General features: G+C 53.4%; 1 protein-coding gene across 1 annotated transcript; it reads left to right on the top strand.

Annotated features, from left to right (window-relative positions):
* Window positions 1-224: 224 nt before the first annotated feature.
* On the top strand, window positions 225-7083 carry CHST7 (carbohydrate sulfotransferase 7). Its single transcript, XM_075523328.1, has one exon. The coding sequence runs from the start codon at window positions 444-446 to the stop codon at window positions 1857-1859; it is 1416 nt and encodes a 471-aa protein (XP_075379443.1). The 5' UTR covers window positions 225-443; the 3' UTR covers window positions 1860-7083.
* The last annotated feature ends 2285 nt before the right edge of the window (window positions 7084-9368 follow it).

The following is a 9368-nucleotide window of genomic DNA, read 5'->3' as shown; positions in this document are numbered from 1 at the left end:
TGCGCCCTTTCCCGGGCGGGGGTGGTTCCCGAGGTGCCGAGCCCGCCCCTCCGGCCCTGCCCGGGGGCAGGGAGGGGGGAGGCCGGGCAGCCCGGAGCCCCGCGCAGCGGGAGCAGCAGCAGCCCGCGCCCCGCCGGCGGCGGCTCCTCAGGCGGCGGCGGGGGCAGGTGCAGGCGCTTCCGCGTCGCGCTGCGAGGAGGAGGAGGAGGAGAAGAAGGAGAAGAAGGAGGAGGAGGAGGAGGAGGAGGAGAAGGAGGCGGCGGCGGGGCCGGCGGCCCCGAGCCTGGCCGGCGTGCCCGTGGGCGTGCTCCCCGGCGGGGCGGGCCGCCCGCAGCCCACACCCCCCGCCGCCGCTAACTTTGCCTCTTCGCGAAGAGCCGGCCTGCGGCAGGCAGACGGTCGGCGGAGCCCCGGCGGTCCGGAGCCGCCCCCCCCGCCCCGCGATGAAGGGCCGCCGGCGGTGGCGGGGCGAGCACCGCCGCTTCGCCGCGGTGCTGGTGCTGTACACGCTGCTGCTGCTCCTGCTGGTGCCCTACGCGCTGGACTACGGGGCCAGGCGGGGGCGGGAGGACGAGGAGCCGCTGCTGCGGCGCTGCCCCAGCCTGGAGGAGGCGCTGAGCGAGTGGGGCTGGGAGCAGCGGCAGCCGCCGCTGGACGAGGAGGAGGAGGAGGAGGAGGGCGCCGGCGGCGGCACGGCCGGGGCGGCGGGTAACGGCAGCGCGGCGGCGGGGAAGCGGCACATCTACCTGCACGCCACCTGGCGCACGGGCTCCTCCTTCCTGGGGGAGCTCTTCAACCAGCACCCCGACGTCTTCTACCTCTACGAGCCCATGTGGCACCTGTGGCAGGCCCTCTACCCGGGCGACGCGCTGAGCCTGCAGGGCGCCCTCCGCGACATGCTGCGCGCCCTCTTCCGATGCGACTTCTCCGTCCTGCGCCTCTACGCCGCCCCGCCCGGCCCCCGCGACCCGCTGGCCCCCGCCCCGCCCGCCGCCGCCAACCTCACCACGGCCGGCATCTTCGGCTGGCGCACCAACAAGGTGATCTGCTCGCCGCCGCTGTGCCCCGCCGCCCCGCGGCCCCGCCGGGAGATCGGCCTCGTCGACGGCGCCGCCTGCGAGGAGACGTGCCCGCCGCGGGCGCTGCGGGAGCTGGAGGCCGAGTGCCGCAAGTACCCGGTGGTGGTCATCAAGGACGTGCGGCTGCTGGAGCTGGGCGCCCTGCTGCCGCTGCTGCGGGAGCCCGGCCTCAACCTGCGGGTGGTGCAGCTCTTCCGCGACCCCCGCGCCGTCCACAACTCCCGCCTGAAGGCCCGGCAGGCGCTGCTGCGGGAGAGCATCCAGGTGCTGCGCAGCCGCCACCGCGCCGAGCCGCGGGGGCCGCCCCGCCAGCAGCAGCAGCAGCAGCTCCTGCTGCCGCCCGGCCTGCTGGGCGGCGGGCGGGCGCCGCAGCCGCAGCACCGCGCCGAGTTCTTCCTCGGCGGCGCCCTGGAGGTGATCTGCCAGGCCTGGCTCCGCGACCTCCTCCTGGCCCGCCGCGCCCCGGCCTGGCTGCGCCGCCGCTACACGCAGCTGCGCTACGAGGACCTGGTGCGGGAGCCCCGCGCCCAGCTGCGCCGCCTGCTGCGCTTCGCCGGGCTGCCGGTGCCGCCCGCCCTGGAGGCCTTCGTGCTCAACATGACCCGCGGCGCCGCCTACTCCTCCGACCGGCCCTTCCTCATCTCCGCCCGCGACGCGCGGGAGGCCATCCGCGCCTGGCGGGAGCGCCTCAGCCGCCAGCAGGTGCGGCAGGTGGAGGCCGCCTGCGGCGAGGCCATGAGCCTCCTCGCCTACCCCCTCAGCGGCGGCGACGCCCGGTAGCGCCCCGGCCCCGCGGCCGGCGGGGAGAGCCCGCCGCCGGCTGAGGGCCGGGACCGGCGGAGGCGGTGCGGGGCCGGGCGGGGAGCTGCGCCTGGGACGGGCCCCAGGGCGGGCGGGCGCCGGGCTCCGCCTCTGCCCCTGCCCTGGCGGGAGGACGGGCGCCGTCGGGCAGAGCCGAGCGCGGGAATGCACAGCTGGCATGGCGGCAGCCGCTCGCCTCACGGGCCGGGCGCTCCCGCGGAGGGCAGCCCCGGCGGGAGCAAACCCGCCTCGCCTCAGGTACAGGCAACGCAGCAGGGTCGAGAGCCCCCCTTCCCGCCGTTGGCTTCGGTGGGGTTGTGTTTCCCCTGGGGACCGCGGCCATCCCGCGCTGGGGTGTGTGGAGAGGACACCGGGGATGGTTTATTTAAGAGAAGGGTTTGGTAAGAGGTGTCCTCTGGGGACGGCATCAGTCTCGGAGCCTTTTTAACGTGAAACCACAACCACGTGCAACGCACGCGTGTTCTTCAAAAAAACTGCACCGAAACTGAAAAATCCTCCAAGTGGAGACTCTCAGCAAGGAACTGGAGGGCTCGAGAGGTGTTGCTGTGAGAGCATCGCCTTTCCCGAGCGCTGAAGCACGCTCGGCCCTGTCGTATCGCTACTGAAACACGTACAAGGGGCTTCTGTGAAGTTCGCTGCAGAGGCCGGTGCAGGCCTGGACGGCCAGGAGGGTGCCTGCCGCGGGGGAGGACTCGGCTCTCCTGCCGCCGGCCGGGGGCCTGCGAGGCTGGGCTCTGCCCGTACGGGTTGCCGATGCTCTGGGGAGGGGGTCACTGGCCGAGGGAAGGGGAACCGTGTCCACCTCCATCCGTCGTTCAGAGCAGCGGCTAAGCGGTCGTGCGGAGGGGGTAAGCATTCGTCTGCTTACGTGTTTGAAAGATGATTGTGGCAGGAATCTTTGCTTTTCTAAAGAAATCTAGAATTCTTTTTAAAGTAGGATTATTTTTTTTTTTTAATATATTGATACAGTTAGGTGGCAATACTCAGATACAGGTGACTAACATGTTTCTTGGGGACACGTGTAGAGGTGACTGTAACTGGAAGGCAAACACCCTATATTTCCATTTTGTTTTCTCAACCAGATGAGAGAATCGCTTGTCTTCCCTCCCTTCCGGGCTGGCACATTGTGCCGTGCACAAGGTCCTCCTGGTCACATCCCTTCCGAACAATAACATCCTCTCAGCTGACAACTCCTGGACAAAAGCAAACGTTTCCTAATGAGGCTAAGACAAATCAATCGTGAAATTCCCCAATAAAAGCTTGTATTAAAAAAAAAAAAAAAAAAGAAAAACTTACGTTTCTTTTTGGATTTTAAAATTACATTTTCCTGTAGGCATCCTGCAACTTGTATGAGAACGGTGTGCATGTGTGTGTATGTGTGAGCACCTTTTTGTCTTTGTTTCTTAATTTGGGGATAGAAGGTTCAGTTGTAATTTAGGGACGCTGTATTGTAACTTCTTAGAGGCTGCTTTTGAGTCCATTACAGCCTGGCAGCGTTTAAACGGCCCCACAAGAGTATACAGGGTTATAGGGATGTTTACAAGCAGTCCTCAAATACAAACTGAGAACATGAACTTTGAATTGAGGATAATCCAGGATCAGGAAGAAAGCTATGTTTATATACAGTGCTGGAAATAAAGGCAGTTCAAAGATGTTACGTTATCTTGGAGGAGACATTTGAATTGCATTGTAGGTTTTTGTGCTCTGAATATTGTGCTGTAAAACATGTTGGTGAGTTAGGATGAACCTTCATTTATTTTAGCTCTTTTTCTTCCTTGACGCTCCTGGCTATTGGCAGAAGAAGCAGGTTTCTTTCATTATCTGACAGGAAAATGTAGTCATAAAAATTTTTTTGAGTAAATCTATCCATTTCACGGTAGCATGCTTCATAAAATTCTGCATCCTTTGGCTTGGGCTTGAAGTAAAAATTGTTTTGTTCTAGAACAACCTTTCATCTTATCTAAGGGATGTTTCTGTATTCTCTCACAGGCACCATGAGAGCAAAATTTGTCTCTGGGTGTTCTAGTGGTGTTTAATAATGGTATTTATATAGATGGACAATACCTGTGTTAATGCCTTGATAACCTGTGTTGGGTTACCTAATTTAGAAAGCTTTTCTGAGAACACACTCAGCCTGGCTTGTATTGGCAGGTTTGGGAAGAAAATAAGATTTTCTTGCATGCCAAAAGACGATACAGTACTTATTTTCTTACGTCGGATGGGAGATTAAAATCCAGTATATCTTGTTGATTTGTTTTTAGCAAGTTGCAGTCACAGATTTGTACGGCACGGCTATTAAGCATTTGCTTCACCTCGACAGGGAATCTCTTCTTGCTGTTTCAGGTGGTAAATGTCTTTCATAAGAAGTTCTTAGAAATCCACACTTAGTTTCACTTACACCGGTTCATCATGATGAAGAAAGAAGTGTTGCCATCTAGCTTAACTTGATGCTTATAGCTGGGAAGAAATCCACTAACTGCAAATTATTCGGTATTTTCTGAAGCAGTTTCTATGTTTGACATAGATGCATTTTGTGTTTCAAGACTTACTTCTCTCAAAGGAAGTTGGTCAGTAACACAATTGCTCTTTAGTAGTGATTAATTCAATTTTTTTCTCACCCCAAGCTGTTCTTGTAGGGTTTTTTGCATACTGTGAAAAGGGCTCTGTTTGGCAAAGTGAACAAAATACAGCAAGTGCAATTCCTGGGTTGCATTCAGGTCGCCTGAGTTCATTAGAAGACTCTAAAACAATCTACAGGGAATATCCAAAACTGAAAAAGGAGTGAGTAGCCTAGCGGGATCTTTGAGCAGGACGTACAAGAGCATCACAGACTGGATGACAGTTGCTTAATGACTGATGTTGCGTGCTTCAGTCCCTAGAAGGCTTTCTGAAACTACCCTGTCTTAAGGAGGACAACTAAGGTTCACCAAGGAATGCATCCCATTTTTCTCTTTAAGGTGTTTTGATGGTGTGGGATGCTTACAGCGTATCTTTGCTGGCCTTGTAACCCATACCTTGAAGAAAAAAAAATGTACTCTCAAATGACATTGTTGGTACTCACCTGAAAAGACAGAAACAGGTCTGATTAGGATGACCAGCATGGAGTTTCACTGGCAGAGGTCTTTGGAAGTAAGTAGAACCTGCTCAAAGCAGGACATCCGTGCTTAAACCACATTTTGAGAGCAGCTGGACGTTTATGGCTCGGTCACCAGCTTTTTTACTGTTACTGGGCTCAACGGAGATTTTGAACTGAAGTCCCAGTTCTACTGAATGATGCAGAAAACCGAACCGTAACTGCATCTTTCAGAGCAGAGGATGGCATGATAAGCAAGGGAACAATAAACACATTTTATAGCCGAGCTGAACTTGGCAGGCTTAGAATCAGAGAGCAGGACTGAGCCATGGAGTTTTAGTAGTTCAGACTGAGATTTGGGAAAAATACCTACTTGTGCTACATTACATATAATGAATTAACAGCTTATTAACAACTTACATTAAAAAGTCAGAGTGGGAAATGGGAACAAAACTGACAAATGCTCACAAGACTTATTTCTATCATCTGTTTTTACTTAACTTCTGGTCATCATGTGTTTGCCTTAAAGGGGGTAGAAACGAGTACCATAATTGTACATAAAAGGCTGTGATATTTCCACTCCAGAATTGTTAATTGCTCCCTTACAACATTTTATCTGTATTTAAATTGTTGCTTTTGGTGAGACAACTGTAGCAACATACTTGTGAGAAATGCTTAAACTCCAGGGTCAAGAAATGCTTAGCCCCTGCGTCACTTGCACTCCCTGGAACGTTACTGATGGAGCCCGTGTAGGTACCCACGGTAGGTACTCACATACTTCAGGTGCAATAGAAATAGTTTGGTAGCTCTCTCTCCCAGTTGCAGTATCCTCTGAGAAGTGTTAAAAGGTCATGAAGTTACTTACTTAACAACTTCAGTATTGCACCGGTCATTTTAGTTTCCCCTCTGCCCCATCAGTCTGTGCATCAAGAAAAGTCCTGAGTTTCTACATTAAGTTCTTAATATCGCCACTTTCAGTAAGCCCGATGATAAAAAAACAGTGCAGAATTTCTGGGTTTATTATGGTAATGCAATTAAACAACATTTCAGTGAAGAACTGAGCTCCCGAAAGAGTGTGAGTGCCAGCGGGCCTGACAGCACGTTCTGTTCCTTTCTTGAACACGAAGAGTTGCCACTGGGACTCTGGTGTCTGGAGTACAGGGACAGTAAGTACGGTGCATGCCGCTTCTCAGAATCACCCTGCGATCCATGCAGCACTGGGACTGTCTCAGATGTTATTTTGCCATTCCTGTTTAACTTGACATGACACCTACCGCCGTGGAGAAGGATATGGGAAAAACAAGATTGTCAAAGCAAATCTTGCACTACTAGAAGTTTTCAACGCCTCGCTGGCTACGTGTGCGTGAGTGAGGGGCCAGGGGCTGGATTGTCCTTCTCTTGACTGCGATTTAGAGATGAATGTTCAATCCAGACTTGTTAAGGTGGTGGTTTTCAGTGACTGAGGGACCTGTTCCTTGCTGCTGAGGCGTACCTTTGGCATTCTCCGTGCCGGGCGAACGGCTGGAAGCTGATTAACATTTTAGTACTTAGAGCGTATCTGAGTATTGGGTTCCGGGAAATTCTTGCTTCCAGCACTGAGGCATTAAGCTCTGCTGCTGACCTACAGCACCTGCAGTGCCACTTCTTGGTGCTGGTAAATAGGAATTGGGTCTTTCCCTGGCGCTTCCAAATTTGTCACCCTGTTTCCAATTGTCCAACTTTCCCAAACTCCAACTGTATGTAGGCTGAAACTTTTCGTCTTGGGCTTAAGGTTTAAGTCTCTTTGGGAAACTTTGGTCAAAACAGTGCATGTTCTTTTGAACCCAGGGTTAGGATGTGGTGGGTTTTTGCCTATGTTCAAATACTCTCGAAGATGTTTCTCTGAAGTCATTTGTCACTTCAGTGCTTTGGGACAGGAACTCCAATTCGGGTAGGGGAAATGACCTCTGGGTAGAGGATGCCCGCCATGTTTTGTTTTTACCTCTGCCTTCTATTCTGATTTGGCCAAATATATTAATGTTTGTAAAAAAGGGATAGCATGTGCTCAGTAAAAGTGGTTTTGGTATGTGTGTGTATCTTTAATACCAAATAAAATCTGCATTGGTTTTATCTTCAGTGAGCTTGCTCAAACCTCTTTCTTTCCCATAGAAAAGCTCAGTGTGGTATAGGACATAGAGCAGTGGGAATCAAAGCCCTGTGACTAGGGCTGGGGCTGAGCAGGGAGGGGTTGCCATTCCTGCGCTCCCACCGGCACCTCCTCCCCTAGCCCCTCTTTCCCTGTTGCTGGTAGTCCTAAGGAAGACTCCCGAATCCAGCGTTCAGCTTTCCAGTGCTTAATGACGGAAAGGACTATAGGTGAGAGGGAGAAGACATTGATGATGGATGGGGTAAACACGAGGGGACAGGGGAAAGGAGTTGCCTTTGAGTTGTAGAGAGCGGGATTTGTTGGGCAAAGGGCTTGGATGTGAGAGGGATGAGGGACTGGGATTTGATGAGGAGGGGCAGCTGGGAGCTGTGGCTGGTTTAATTGGAAAAGGCAGCTAGGAGCATGTGGGAGGGAAGGAAGGGACATGGAGAGAGCAAGCTGAGAGAAGTAGGGCCCAAGAGCTGGGCTGCAGTGAGGCGCTGGGAATTGCCCTGAGAGCATTGTTCGGAGGAGATGGAGGGGGAGAGCTCAGGGGGATGGAGAGCAGGGTGAGGCTGAATCCGAATTGCAGAGGGAAAATGGGTAGCTCTTCAAAGTCAGGTCTTCCTGCTTCTCTGTTCAAATGGCTGTGCAGGCAGCTGGTGGTGGACCAGTCCCTCCGGTGGAGTGCTGGTCCACACAGCAACAGCGGCTTGCCTTCTGCTATCTCTTTCTCAGCCCATACAAACACATTTCTCCTGCAAACCAGACTCCTCTCTTTCCCTCTGCATAAGGAATTTATTAACTGCCCCACAGCTCTCCTAGCAGCATCGGGGTGGAAGGCATGGGAAGAAGTGCTCTCCTGCAAAACTGAAGTTGTAAAGCTTCAGCTTGTAAAAATAGAGTCTTCCCCCGCCTCCCGATACTGTCGGGCTCAGCTTGTGAGTACAAGGGATGATGTGAGAGCTGTCTCATCTAGCTGCCTTTGCCTGAGGTGTGTTTGGGAGTGCCTTTGTGGTGCCTTCTGCAGTGGGCATTACCACCAGCTGCCAGAACAGAGGGGTCTGGAGGAGGTCCTTGTCCGTGTCCTTGGTTCAAGTGACAGATGTTTGCACACTGGATTTAAAAGTCCCAGTTGTAGCAGTGACTCACATGTATATCACTGACATCTATTGTTTTCAGTATGAGCTTTTTAAAAAATGCCAGGAAACCTTGTATGCACACACTGTTACAGAGACGTTCAATGTCTGTGCTGCAAAGTCAAGGACTGAAGGAAATCTGCTGCCTCCCCTTTCACGCTCCTTGACAGCCATCTATCACAGGTGGTTGGGTTTTTTCCCTCTACAGCACTTGATCACCGCACAAGGTTAGACCCTTCTGGGGCGGGAACGGATCACGCAACACGTCTGGCACCATGAGCATTGCCTGGTCTGTGGCAGAAGTCAGAAAGCGCGCAGGAATCCAGTAGGAGACTGGAGGAGGAGAAAGGATGGGGGCAGCGTCTCATGGTTGAGGTATTCAAAAGCTCTCGGAGGAACTGGCCTCAGTCCCTGGCGCCAGACTATCTGTGAGATGTTAGACAAATAAGTTAGCTTTTCTGAAGAGGCCAAGTCCGTATCGGGCTGCCAGACGCCGAGTGACACATTTGGTATGCTGGAGTTGGCTTTGCAGAACTGCTGTAGCAGCCGTCAGCGTGTGGGTGTGCCTGGTCGGGGAGCACCGGTGGCTCACGGGGGGGACTCTGAACCCCTGAGCGAGCTACTTGTGAAAAGGGCAAATGTACGGTAGCATTAACATGTTCCTTCTCCTAGTCGCCCAAGTCCCAAGGGGATGAATTCAGACTTCTAATAGATACAGAGAAATGTCAAGTGAAATAACAGGCCTCTGTCTTGGAGAAGACTGAGCTGTGTGGTTTATTTAGCCTCAAAGTCAAGGTTGAAAGAGGACAGCGGTGCACAGCAGCGTGAGCAGCAGTGTGGGAGAGAGGTAATCAAGCCATGGACAATACTGGCATAGGAACAGATGTCTGTACATGAGCAATGAATCACTTCGACCTGGAAGTTGGGAGCAGGTTTTTTTTTTTTTAACCTTGAGAACAGCGTGGCTCTGGAGCAGGAAGGGAGGGAAAAAAGACAACTCATTTTAAGAGACAACTTTATTAATTTAGAGGTAGAAAGGAACCGATATGGTAGACAACCATGTTATGGTAAGAGATGAAGCTGTGTGATCCGGGAGCCCTGTGGTCTGTGGAAAGTTCTGTACAGAGTGC

This window comes from Mycteria americana, chromosome 1 (genome assembly GCF_035582795.1).
Source record: "Mycteria americana isolate JAX WOST 10 ecotype Jacksonville Zoo and Gardens chromosome 1, USCA_MyAme_1.0, whole genome shotgun sequence".
NCBI lineage: Eukaryota > Metazoa > Chordata > Aves > Ciconiiformes > Ciconiidae > Mycteria > Mycteria americana.
This window is presented reverse-complemented; position numbering and strand designations above follow the sequence as displayed.